General features: G+C 23.7%; 1 protein-coding gene across 3 annotated transcripts; it reads right to left on the reverse strand.

Moving 5' to 3' along the window:
- Positions 1-2422: 2422 nt before the first annotated feature.
- Positions 2423-7610, reverse strand: LOC126907374 (charged multivesicular body protein 7). 3 transcript variants are annotated; one of them, XM_050688601.1, is made up of 8 exons: positions 7594-7610; positions 6761-7064; positions 5424-5619; positions 4976-5356; positions 4781-4900; positions 4617-4721; positions 2640-2790; positions 2423-2579 (listed from the first exon to the last, which is right to left on the reverse strand). In XM_050688601.1, the coding sequence occupies exons 2-8, from the start codon at positions 7027-7029 to the stop codon at positions 2497-2499; spliced, it is 1305 nt and encodes a 434-aa protein (XP_050544558.1). In that variant the 5' UTR covers positions 7030-7064; positions 7594-7610; the 3' UTR covers positions 2423-2496. The 3 variants fall into 3 exon arrangements, with proteins under 3 accessions (XP_050544558.1, XP_050544557.1, XP_050544556.1); XM_050688600.1 differs by lacking the exon at positions 7594-7610 and adding an exon at positions 7457-7567; XM_050688599.1 differs by lacking the exon at positions 7594-7610 and adding an exon at positions 7378-7497.
- Between the last annotated feature and the right edge of the window lie 7528 nt (positions 7611-15138).

Below are 15138 nucleotides of genomic sequence, written 5' to 3' on the forward strand. Positions count from 1 at the left end.
GTTTTATTATTATTAAATTAAAAAAATGTTCAAAGAGTTAAAATATTCACACTTACAATTAAATTAACAGGGTGTTGTAATAGTGCATAGTTATAATATTTTGGAATATGTCTCATCTAATTAGATGTAATCCAATCATTCTTAATATTGACAAATTGGTATTTTATTAACTCCTTCATAAAGCTTTTAAATTTGTATGATAATATGTGAGCAACTCCTATCTCAAGTAATATTAATTATATATGATATGTTAAATATTACATTGTATACCATTTGTAGAAAATTCCCTAAGTCTGAATAAAATATATTTTGTTTAGCAATTTAATTAAAAATATATTACAGTAACCTTATTATTCTTGTATATTGATAAACAAAAACATTTTTTGATGTAGTATTTGATTTGGTTTTAGTATAATTTTGTGTAAATAAGTATTTAATATTAATTTTATTGGATTTAAATAACTAAAATGTATTTTTCTCATTATTCTACTGTCTGTAGTTTAAATTCTTTGTACTTTATAAAATTACAAGGATCAATCAGTTAAACACTTGCATACAATTTTATTTTATTGCTCAAATGCTATTAAATATATTTGAAACATAAACATCATTAGTATTGTTTAATTAAAATTTTATTAAAAAAATTCATATTGATGAATTTTGAGAAGAAAAAGGTCATAAATATAATTTTTATTAAAAGATAAAAAAAAATTCTAAATACAGGCCTAACGGGTACATTTAAAAATAGTATTTATATAAGACAAACAATTATTTCCATAATAAATCAGAATTTTTTTTGTAATTTATAATGCTCTAAAAGAATATATTATATTATATTAAAAAGATGTTTTGAGTTTGTAAGATTCTATTTATTTTATATAATGGAAATTTCAATATTTGAAATAATAAGCTTTTATTTATTAGATAAATCATTGATTGTAAACAGAATAAACATCAAATGTAATTGTTTAAATTAATACAGTAGTGGTGTATTATATTAGATATATATTTCTGTTATTGATCACTTGCAGGCTTCAAAATTTTTATTTAAACTTAAAATAGTATGTTAAAACTTATTTTAATATTATACCAATTTATCTATTGGTACTGTTAATTTAAACATAACAAATTAATAAAGCATTATAAAATGTTATTCATTTTATCAGCATTTTTAGTGGTTTTTTCTTTTCCATTTTTTTTACATTTTATATTAATTTTTAAATAATTGTTTAAAATAGAACTTAAATTAAAAATTTATATTATTTTTTTATTTATAATGACAATCTTTACTCTTGTGTGAAGGTCCTCAACATATAATTTTGGATTTTGGTATCGAGATAAAATTTTTTTTTTACTCTAATAATAACCAATAAAAACAAATTTATCAACATATAGTCTATATAGACAACGGATCCTACTATGGGTTCATGTATCTTCCTTCAATGTGTATATACTACTTAAATGATATTATAAAACATACATGAGCCTCAGTAAGTTATATAAATAAATGTTGGATTAATGAATAGCAAATATTTCTAACTTCTTACTTGATTTTGTAATTTTTACTTTCTTTATTTTGTATTAGTTTAAGCTAAAAAATAAAATATTCAAATCATAAGCATTGTCTTAAATATAAACTACTGAATGAGCATTATAACAAATTGAAGTTTATTTTTTTAAACTATCTTTAACATAATGTTAATATTCTCATAAAAATGTGTTAATGTGCTATAATATAGCATATTAACACATTTTTAAGATTATACTATATTATAGTATCATAATTTTTAATAATAAATTGTTTTATTTATAATCATTTGTATGTATTTACATATACCATAAAGGAAAACTTTATGTAGAACTCATATCTTAATAATCTGAATATTGTAGACTGAAAATTCGTTGAAATAAATTTCGAGTAGATTAAGAAAAGTACTTAATTTTTCAATTTCAAACTTACTCAAAAATTGAGATATTAATTATTATTTGTGATTTTAAAATGTTTTGAGACCTTTGCTTTAGCTATATTATTTATAACTCAAAAAATACAATAAAATTTCAATCTCTTACTATTATGAGTAAGTGTTATATTTTTCATAATAAACAAGATAAGTAACAAACTTACAAACATTTTTTACTTAGTAACATAATTCAACTATTATTGTAACAATTTAAATTACTAAAAGTAGATTTATAAATGATCTAAGATTATCATTATGGCCATTAATGTTTTTAAATTACTTTTATCAAAATAATTTATAAATAAATAAAAACACCCAGAGTTAAATTCATCTTTAATAATAATCACTAATTTAGAGCATAAATAGAGTTAAATAAATAAAATAAATACATTTTTCTTAATAAATCTTTGTACCAATTTAATGAATATGACAGGGTTCATTAGAAAGAAAAAGTACAGTAATATTTTAATATATTGATATTTTTATTAAAAATTTGTAGTATGTACAGATTAGCGCAAAGGGAATAAATAAATATTTAATGTTCTCTTAACATCTGGAATCTTTGATCAAGGTCAAATTCTTCATTTTCAATACTGTTGTCTGGTACTTCTGGTAAATCTAAAATATCATAAAAAAAAATTGTAAAAGGAACATTTAAAAAAAGTTCAAGTAAGTTACCAGGAACATGGTGTTTTTCCTTGCTAGAACAAATAGATTCATCTACATTCAGTAGATCAGCTAACTCATCTTCTAATTCATTTTCATTATGCTTGTCTTCAATTATATGTTTGCCAAGAGCAGATTGTATATCTCGATGTTCTTCTAATACCTATGCATAAATACAAATTTAGCTAAAAGTATTTAAAAATTACATTGGGATATAAATGTTTAGTAAATAAATATGAATGATTTTGTATCTCTTAAATAGTTGAACTAGTTTATGGAAACATTACATAAAATACAAGTGTTTTAAATGGACAAATGGTTTAGGTAAAAAATCTAAACTTTTTCGATCAGACAAATTTATTTCTTTTAAATTTCTACCAAGAATTCTTTTATCAAAAAGTAAGATCTATCAATATACATAAAAAATATTTAAAAAATTCACAGATACATTTGTGTTAGTCGAATATCAGTAAACATAATATTATATATATATTAAATATATTAAAAAATGATAGAGAAAAAATACTTCAATTTTCTGAAAAAAAATTACAAAATGATTTTCTTGGAATGACTAGAGAATTTTAAGAGCTTATAGTAATATTCTCGGTGAAACTTTAAAAAAGATTATAATATTTTATCAGGTTGAAGTACATTACTTAACATATTAAATGATAAAAGGTATGTATTCATTAAAAACTTTGCTATTTAAAAAACAGTTTAAATTGATTCTAACAGAAGATATGGCTTTAAAAAGAATCTGTTGTTTCATTAATAAACATTAGTTTCAAGACTGGTTCACTGTATCTAATTCAATTGAACTCCAGTAAATGACATAATATTTTAAAAACATTAATTAATTATAAAATAGATGATAAACAGATAACTGAAATTTCTATAAAAATAATTATAAACCACTTATGGTATTTTAGTAATGAAAGTTCTGTTTATTTAATTATCAAAACTCGCTTAACCATAGAATAAAAAAAATATTAAAAATTTTAAATAGAACTGCATCATTTGAAGTAATAGATGAAAAAAAAAATGTATTTTAAAAATTGATGATTTGTCACATTTTTTATCGAAAGACTTAATTACAGATAAGTCTATAGCTTTTTAGACGATTTAACATAAAAATAGACCCACAATTTTAGGAAGACTTCCAAAAAGATAAAAAAATAGTTGCTGCAATAGTAGTAGTTCATGATATGACCAAGTGTCATATAAAACTAATGAATAACTACAATGGCATATTAAGCAAAGTTGAAAAGCAAAATCAATTTTTACTACAAATAAAAATAAAAATATTTATAATTTTTCAAAGGTTTATTCACTATAATATATGATAATTGTATTTAATTTTTTGCAGTCCGTACAAAACTATTGGAAGAAGTATCCTAATTATAATTGTAGTATGCTGAATATACAATTTAATGAATCTTATTTAGATCGTTAGTGTTATTAAAATAGCAAAACTATAAATCTGACTATAATTTTATATAAGACCAATATTTTAGAAAATTAAATTTTATATATTTTTTATAAGAAACATTTTGTTGTAAAGTGATTATTTCATAAGTTAAGAATTATTTATTCTCAAAAAGTTAATTTTAGCAATTTTTTTTTCATTTTTTGAGCAAGTAAAAATAATTTTAGGAAATTTTCGTAAATACCTTTTTTGAAGAAAATATTAAATTATATAATTTATATTCCATACATTTTTACGCCAAGTGTGTTAGTTTTAAAAACAATGATCAAAAACTGAAAAATTACCCTTTTGAGGGAATTTTCAACTATGATTTGGCACCTGAAGAGGGTAAGTTTTATCCAAATGACTTATATAATTATGAAAAAAATTGGCGGGTACGTAAATCGATTAATGAAAGTTAATAAAATAAAAATCACCCTATTATATATAATTATAAAAAATGAGATTTGTATATATATATATATACACAAAGGTTTATATTATTAGGTATATAATTATAATACCTCTGCTAATTCTGCCATAGTTTCATCTACATTATCAATTGTTAAACCAGTGTCTTTTGAAGATAGTTTTAAAGCAGACAGTCCAGTTCCATAAGATTTCAAAACCTATAAGTTCATATAAATTAGTAATCGTTTTGCACAATAAATGATAAATATTACATTACCTCAGAGTTATATTTTGATTCTTCAATTCTAGAAACCATTGCTTGAATATTGTCGAGTGAATTGAGCTGTTTTTCAATTCGCCTTTCAACTTCTTTTTTTTTTCGTAGATATGAAAGGGCCTATTAAAGTTTGGAATAAATTTTTAGGTAAAAACTTAATATATTTTTAAATTTAACTATGATTTAATTACTTACAATAGGTTTCATATTTTTAGCAACATACATTTTTGCTTCTTTAATAAGAGATTCTTTCTCTTTGTCTAAATTACTAATTTCACCAATTAATATTTTTTCTGCTTCCTTTAGTTTAAAAAAATTTTTTTCTAGATCAGATATTGGTTCTACATTTTTACCAAAACCGGCAATTTTAACCAGAGTTTTGTTAGCAATTAAATGTTCCCCGTGTTCAACATAAGCTTTATTACAAATTTCTAATGAGTGTACTATTAATTCTGTAGTTTGAATTGATATATCATCATTCCATAGATCATTGAGACGTTTTTGAATGTCATCCATAAAAAAAATTAGAGATTTTTCATTCACAGCTAACACACTAAATAGTTCATTTGCTTGACTCTAGCACAGATAAAAATAAATAAATATACACCTTAAATTAATGAATATAAAATTGTGGTTTATATACCTCTACTAGTTGAAGATTTACATAGTCAGTTTTATCATCAAAAGGTTTTGAAGATGATACTAATGAATTTTTCACTTTGCCAACTGACCATGACAATGGATTCTTTACTAATGTATTTACTGCCCAATTTGACCAGCTACACTGAGTTTGATTTTGCATTTGTTGAAATTCAGTTTTTGACTTAATGGTACCGTCTCTGTTAACAAGTATATGATATTTGAAATAAAAAATAATTTGGTTTAATGTATAATTCTAGCTCTAGTTTAAAAATAATTTGTTATTTTGGAATTTACATGAAAATAAAAATTATGCTGTATAGAATAATCTGTTCATCATAAATCACTCAGTTAACATATAAAATTTCAAATAATTTTGGAAATTTTTTTTTGACTATTTTAGTTACATATATTTTTCAATTCGCCTCTTTATATTTTTAAGGTGTCAGTTATATTTTTTTAAGTAATAACATACATATCTAACTAGCTCATAAAATAAAAAATGATCTAATCAGTAGCATAATTAAAAATTGTGTATGAGGGACTATATAGTTTTTAAAATGAAGATAAGATTATTACAAGATATAAACAAGATAGTGGTGAGATTCATTTCTCCACTACTACAATTTCATGACAATAGGGAAGTGTCTGAACCCAAGGAAACCCCTATTGTCTCACTAGTTCTAATTAAGAAAATGACTGGTCAACAACAAATTTTGTAATAATATTTTAGAATTTATTAACATTTTTACATTTAATAGGTATAAAGTGTGACCAAGAAATGTCTAATGATAAAAATAGTAATACCTGCGTTTTACCTTCAGTCTATATTTTAAAATACTAATAACTTCCAAAGTACTAAACCAAATGTTGTTATTGATTAGTAATTTTTTGTTTTATAAGCTAGTTAAATATATATGTTAACACTAAAAAAAAAGGATAAAACCCTTATAGAATAAGGAATGAACCGAAAAAAAAATTTAACAATTGTAAAATTGAAAAATATGTGTAATTCAAAAAATATATTATATTATACTAAAAGTGCAAGAGGGCCATAATTGATATTTAACATTTTTATATAGTTCTCGATATAGTTTTTATATAATTCTCTATCTAAATATATAAAAGCTTACATAAAAGTTGACTTGAACTTAATAATATAAATGCTAAAAATAAAGTAACACATAATGCAACCCTTATTGGAGGTTATAAACTTTGAAACCATTTATATCAAAACAATTTTTATAGATACAGCCCTCTTGCCTTCACAATACAATATCGTTAAAATAATTTTTATTTTGTAAGTAATTGGGTGGATTATGATAAATGGTTCATTCTTACCTATACATATCTTCTATTACATTCAATAGACACATGGGTGTACGTCCTTGATAGACAAACCATGTCTTAAGTTCACTGGCAGAATATGAACATTTATGTCGACGTATACTTTCAGCTATAATTGCTTCTTTCCAAAACTTCATTTTACTATCATAGTTTACTTCATTTACTTCTCTATTTTTAAAGGGACTCATTAATACAGCAAGTCGTTCATCAGAAAGACCTTCATTCCATTTTTCTTGATTCTTTGTATTTTTATTAGATGTCATTTTTGTTTTGTAAAACTAACTTTTTGAATTCAATACTAATAATAAAATATTTTTAATTAATAGACAATTTCTTATATAATTTTAAACTTGAGTAACGTCATCAGTCATTAGCAAAATCCGTTTTTGGCAAAGATGTTTGATACATCATTACTAATCTAATAGTTTTTAAATAAATTTTTATTTCTAAATTTACTCTAAAACATGTTATATCCTAATTATCAGAACTTTAAAGCATGAAATTTGCCAAATGCTAGGAAACTGTCAATGTTTGATGTCGTTATCCTACAAACAAATATTATTAAAAATTAAATTTTCAATAAAGGAAAAATGATATAATATGAAATTCACCAATCACAGAACACTACAGATATTTAGTTTTTTTTTATCAAAAGTCATCAATAAAAATAATAAATGAACAATGTTTTACAATTTATGATACAGTAGAATTAGAAAACCAAAAATGCGCACCACCTTAAAAATTAAAACATTTGTAAAAAGTTGTTATGTGCAAAAAATAGAATTACAAAGAATTATATACAATGGTTTATTATAATTGTTATTTACCATTCACTATTAAAAACTTATCAATTTCAAGGATGGAGGGGATTTTTTTAATTTTAATCAGAAACTAAAGAAAACATTTGAATGATAGCTTTTGGCGCCCATTTGAATTATCACTTTTGATCACCAGAACCATAGATAATGATTTATTAACATTTATAACATAGACATATTAACTATTAATGACTTTTAAGGTTAATAAAGAAAAAGTATTTATTATCAATGGCTACACATTAGTTGAACTATTTAAAATTATTATCAGAAATTAGTATGAAACCCTATTGCAAATGATAAATGTTACAGGAATTTAAAATTTTATTGTGTAAGATTACAAAATTCGATTTCCTATTAAGAATATTTAAGTAATTGTTGAAATTTTGTATTTTCAATAATAAATAAGAGCTGCTTAGGAAATAAAATCTTAAGAGCCTCGAATTGTCTACGATTAAATAAAGGATAATCTGATAAATTAATAATTAATTTTTTAGATTATCCTTTATTTAAGCATAATTATTGTGCTTTGTGTACTATATTGTTATTTTTACACGTATAAATTACTACGTGTTATTAAGAACAGCAATCATATAATACTTTGTTGATAGAATAAGTTGTTGGCCCTAACTAGTCTATGATTTAATTTAAAATCTATCACTGTTTCCCATAAATTATATTTAATATATATATATATATATATGTTTCTATTTTTGTAAAACTGCAAATATTTATCATTGTATTGAGAAAGGAATAATAATAACAACTGCTTGTTTGACCGTGTATCGACATTAAACTATCATTAGTATTACATTACTATGACCCATGTAATATGTTAAATACTTCAGTATTCATTTAAAACTATGCATAATATATTAATTCACGACTGTTAACTCAGCCTTTATGAAATTATATTGAATTTAATGCATATTTAAACATTAGATTTGAAATAAGGTCACATAATAAGTAAACGTTATACATCAAATTTTGAGCGTATTTTTCATCAAACACTTATTACAAGTAAGTAACCATGGACAATACAAATATGTTATTAGTTATTTTTTTCATTTTTATTATATTTAAAGAATTTTATTTAAAAAAATCTATATTTGCTTTTGCAAAACAAAAAAAATGGTATTAAGTTGCTACTAGTGTGAGTTTTAATTTATATTAAATAATAAAATATTTCCAGTTGAAGTTCAAATTTTAAAGTTATACATATAGTACATTCACGTTACCATGACATATATTTGTTATACTCCATATACCATGGTAGTCAAATAAAAATTATCACTTTTACTATCGCAAACAAGTAAAATCTATTGCACTTGAGATTATTAACACGATAATGTAGATCGATCTTAATTTTTTGTCAATAGATTTTATTAAAACTTGTCTTATTCAATCTATAGTCCAATATTAATTATTGACAATACATAAAAACTTCTTTAAATATTTAAAAACAGTTATTAACTTGTTGATATATTTTTTAACAGCCAGTTCATTAATTTCTTGTTATCAACTGGTGCTAAATTACTGATGGATTCGACAAGTATGACAGGTATATATGAATTAAAAAAAAATTAATTATTATTAAGTGTGTACACTAGATATTTAAATATAACTCAAATTATTTAACTCATAAATTTTATAAATGATTGATCAAATAAATCTAACAACAGAAAATAAATAAACTAGTTGAACTAGATATTATTTAGGTTTTTTTGTGTCTTTAATCTTTTAAAATAATATCTAGTTGATAATTCTATTATTTTCTCTTTAATATTTAATTAATAGATCAAAATTTGTTACTAACTTCTATAGTATAGAGTCTATACTATTAGCATAAATTTTTTCATAGGTGTTATGTAAGCTCAAATTATAACTTAAAACATTTTATGTAGAAAGGCTAAATATTTGGCATCTATCCATGACAAAGTATTTTTTGTTAAAAATCGGCATATGTGTGTCATTTTAAATAAATATTTTTCCTCTTGAAAGAGGCAAAAAATGTTTTTTCTTAGTAATAATCTAGGTAGGTTTTTATTTACCTCAAAATTTGAAGGTCTATCTAACTTGGTAGGTACTACGTTATCTTTTGAAATCATTGGTAGCAATGTTTGATATAACATAATATTAAAATAAAATTGTCTGTGTATTCAGAGCTATATTGCAATTAAAATATGTTATTATAATTTTACTAACTAGTGTTTTTGGAATAATAACATAAATAAATTTGGGAATCTAAAAAAACATACAAACATAAATTAAGCTTAAAGGCGGTAGTATTTTTTAAAATAATTATAGATTGTATTTTATTGGTATTTGAGTGAATTTAGCAAGTTATACTTTAATTCACTATATGATAAATGAGTTTATTGTTAGACATATTTTGTTCAATTTACCTCTGTTATTTGGGGCTTTTGACTTCAGATCTTTTTAAATATCATTTTGTTTATTCCTTAATATAAGTTTATTAAAATAGATATAAATTCTATTTATTTCTATAGAGTGATCTAAAAATTTAGGATGCATGGTTATACACTTGCATAATTTTTTCCATTATTTCTCTTGTTGATGTATAAAATTAAAATTATAACTCGTGAATTAACGTGAATTAGTAGTAACTAAATTTCATTTAATAATATTGTATTATGATAATGATATGAAATTAGAATAATAATAGTAGTAGTTTTTGGCATTGATTTTGTTTGACTAATTAATTTAATTTTAGAGGTTACTAAAAATAACGTTATTTCCTTTAATAATGTAAACTACCAATGTGTTCATTTTACTAATAATTTGTTAAGTTTTTATTTTTTAAATAATTTTCTATTGGAATTTATAAGTGATAAGCGTTTTTATAGTACGAGACTTTTAGTATTGTAACTATTGAAAAAGAATTTTAAGAAAACTTTTTCAATTTGTTGTAGAAACGTATTAATTGTTTTTTATTATTGTACAGGTATATGATTGTTTTATTTATAAAGAATGTATTTTGGGCCTTTATATCGTGTTTTTAAAATAATGATCATTTAATTGTACAAACAGTGTCGGTAACAAAATAAATAAAATAGGAGGCGTGTTTCACACAAACCCAAAGCTATAATTCTGGAGAAACAGTTCTGCAAAGAAACATTAATTTTATTTAAATAATATATGTACCCCAAGAAAAATGTATTATTAACTCTAAAGACAGTAAAATGGACTCAGGCTGTGTGATTTACTTTCTCAATCTGTTACACAATGCTACCATGATTTTTGTCACGTCTCAATGTTGCTTTTCAAAATTTCGTTTTTATAACTTCAGGAATCTAGATTGTTAATGACTATAATAACAGTCAAGGAACTCAAAAAGTCATGGTTGCGATGATTCCGGATTCCTGTACACTTGTACGCTAATGTTCTTCTTGTGTATCTCATAATGGCAATCATAGGTCGTTAAACTCGAATGCATTTTTCAAAAGCAATTTCGCATTGAAAACAGTTCAATCAACATTTTTAATAATATTTATTGTTATGAAGTCCAGCATTACCTTTGTCATAATTTTTTAATTTATTTTGTTGTTATCCTGTTTCTGAACATGATCTTCAAATTTGCTGTCGATCATTATTATTATTATTATTATTATTTATTCTATTATTTTCTTACGAATACCTGTAGTTGAAGTCGCAAAATAATCGACAACATTTTTGTAAACAATAATTAAAGTTTGCTGGACTGGAACAAATTATAACTTTGTTAAAAACCCATTGACGTCAAAATAAATGTTTAACCTGAATTTAATGTGTATATAAACATGTCGGTTTATTACTAGAATTTTATATGATAATTGCGCGAGAAAGTTCTTATTTAATTACTATTCTCCAAATAAGTCTATATACGTTTCTTCGGTCTATAATAGGTTCAGGTAGTGATTTTGATGCTCTCATTTACGTCACTGTAGGAAACGGATAATACAATTCATTATTATATTTTAGATTTTACAATACCAGATTTATTTTATACATATCAGGATTTATTTTAAAATGACAAAAATGTCTATTTTATTTAGTTAAATTCTAATTTAATGTCAGCAATGATTTGATTACATTAAATTTTGTATTTTTAAGTATTTCTCTTTATTTATTTTTCAATTAATAGATGTATGAAATAAATAAACACAAGGAACAAAATTGTTGTGGTTTTTTATATGAAAGTAATTAATTATGTTTGTTATAATTTTATAAGATATTTTTTTAATTAATTGTTTTTTATTTGCAAAAAATGATATTAATTTTGTACTATGAAAGTGAGTATTTATAAAGTTGGATTTCTAAAGTTATACCTTATAGGCTTTTTATTCATCATCATAATTAAAGCCTGGGACTTGTAGAGGAGTTAACATTTTTTAATAATCGCTTAAAATATAACTAAGTGATATGTAAATATATATATTTTTTTTCGGCGTACAATCCATTTTTACCGCCAAAACTACCTTCTCCCATTTCTCTCTATCATACACTATAATTTGCCAATCCGCCCCATCTTCTCCGTAGTCTTCCTCTTGGTCTCCTCCCCGCTATCTTACAAGTCATTATTTCTTTTATTAGGCATCCTTTTGCTCGCCACGCATTGCTATATACTTTTAATATATCCCACAATATTTTCCTTTTTGTATAAGTTTTCTAGCTGGGCATTTGATCTCAGTTCCCATTGTTGCGTTTCGGTTGGGTTGGGTTTATTATACACTTCCAGGGCGGTCCACAGTATGCCGGAATGTGGAAAAAAAAAAAAAAGGGTTTATTATACACTATCATATAATTATCATATATCACATATTTATATAAATATCTTATATCGGTTTTATCATATATTATATAAATATTTTTTTTTATGCTTTTGCAGCCCATTAAGGGCTATAGCGATATCTACGAAGAGAAGGTTTTTTAATTGTGGATATTTTGTGACGGGTAGTTAGTCCTTAACTATACACCTAGAGAAAAACCTCGATCTATATAATAAATTCATTGTTCAATTTGATAAATATATCATTACTATTGAATCAATGATATATTTATCAATATGATATTTTTTTTTCTTGTCTTGAACAATAATTATTTATAAGAATAGTTATTTTGTTCGTATTAATAAAACATTATCATAAACCCTTGATAAAATTTCTCTTTCAATTTTGATTGAGGTTTTTCTTTGGGTGTNTCTTTCAATTTTGATTGAGGTTTTTTTTTGGGTGTAGAGAGGTATGGCTGACTGCAATTACTGAATTGATCTCTCGCTCAACAAACGGAGCTATCTATAAACGGGTCAACAAGAGTGTACTCTATAGTACGAGCACTGCTTTGTTTTATTATTATAGAAACATATAGAGGACTTTTTGATTTTCATGTTTTGCATATTTAGCTCTTTTTCACGAATTAATACATATTTTTTCAGATTTAAATTTAGAGGAAATTATTTAGATTTAATTAAAAAAAATTAATAGATTTTATTTTCATTTGATGGAAAATTTGTTTTTGAAACTTTGAACTATTTGTGGAATGATAAAAGTATATAGGTCCCTTCTAAAATTAATATCAGTTAATAATATAGTAGTAGTATAATATGAGTTGGGTAAAAATCAGTTAGAAAAAGAAATTGTTTACTTAATTTTTTTTGTATATTAAATATGGAATAATAGCGGATTTATGGGGTTATTCGTCATTATGCCTTCATCGATCATATGATAAATATCATAGTTTAGGTATCAAATTGCGTAAATTGTAAAAAATTTTTATAGCATTTTAAATTTTGATACATGATGTGGGCTCTGTATACTGTGAGTTCGTAATACATCTTTATGAGAACCTGCTAAGGGTAGTTTTAAAATATATAACTACTATTATAATATTAATATAAAATAATATTGGCCGACCCCCAGTAGTTGGAATTAAGGCTAGGAAGAAGAAAAATAAGAATATAAAATAATAATTATCATTATTTGATTTAGAGTATAAAATAAGTGAAAATTATTAAAGCTTTTACATTCTCAGAAAATGTTTTCTGTGCGTGTTTTTAATAGTACACGTAAACAATTTTGGGTAGACTTATGAGTAGTGATGGCCATTTTCGAATATTTTAAATTATCAAAAAACTATTCGAATAGGCTACCGAATGGTTTCAAAAAATAGTCAATTAGTTCTATCTAAATTTTTTATTCAGTACACTTAATTATAATAAGAAGATAATTAACGAATACTTCAAATAAATTATTTTACAATTAATAATAGTAAAAATTAATGATGGGCATTTTCAAATATTTTAAACTCTTCGAATTGTGTTTATACAACTGAATAGTTTATTTTTAGCATAGACTATCGAATATTTTTACTATTCGAATAGTTTTTGAATGACTATCAAATAGTTACTATTCTATAATTTCCATCGCTACTTATTAGTATTGATATTACATTAATATTCTATACATTTCAGTTACGTTTTAGAGGTAACCTAAACTGTCTAAAAAAGTAAGTACATCTTGTTGAGTAATGAATGAAGTAAGTGTATATAATAGGTATTTGTAATGTGATGTTTAGTAAGTTCATAGTCCTATAAGCGACAATGTTACGAAGGTCACTCTTACCGTTCATTCTTACTTTGTGTTTATACTTTATTTTATTTGATATGTCGAAACTTAAAAGGTATTATTGTTTTTAGTCAGGAATACTACTATCACTTGATAAACATAGATTGTAAATTTATGAAGGTGTAATTGTATGCATAATTCTGTTTTCAAAAAGTTAAATTTGTTTGTATTAGTTTTATGAAAATTCAGGTTAAATATTACAAAATTTATTGGTAGGGAAATTATTTATCCATAATGAAAATACCAAGTTCAAAGCTATTTATTTCTTTTCAATAATTAATTTATAGAAAGTCACTGACAAATGAATTTACGTACCTTATCATAAATATTTTTTGTAAATTCTTTTACCTCACCTGAAAGGCAAAAGGAAAAAAGCCAACAGCAGCCTTCATATCTTTCGTCCATTACTAAAATCTATATTACCTCTCGAAACAAAATTACTTATTTATCAGTCAATAATCAGACCAGTCTGGTCTTATGGTATTCAGATATGGGGACCAGTCAAACCATCCAACATTCGACCAAAATACAATCCTTTCAAAATATAATATAACGAGTGTTAACTGGTGCGCCGTGGTATCTAACTAATAATAACCTACACAAAGATTTAAACATCAAAACTGTCAAAGAACTTGTAATTTTACACTATACTAGATTTCACTCAAAACTTAATACAAATTCAAACCCTTTAATTAAAAAAATGTACACAGTTTCAATACCTGACAACCCACCACGAAGACTCAAACGTAAATGCAACCGAGACCTATTGACTTAACAAATTAACGACAACAATAAAACTATAACTTGTATACAGCTTCAACTAAAACTAACCGAGATGTTACCAATGAGTAACTTTTTTTTAACGCTATTAATGTTATGTAATTGAATAAGTCAACAAAAAAACTTATTGTAAATTTTATGTACAGATTGTTTT

The sequence above is a fragment of the Daktulosphaira vitifoliae genome, unplaced genomic scaffold, assembly GCF_025091365.1.
Source record: "Daktulosphaira vitifoliae isolate Bord-2020 unplaced genomic scaffold, ASM2509136v1 Scaffold_5, whole genome shotgun sequence".
Classification (NCBI taxonomy): Eukaryota; Metazoa; Arthropoda; class Insecta; order Hemiptera; family Phylloxeridae; genus Daktulosphaira; species Daktulosphaira vitifoliae.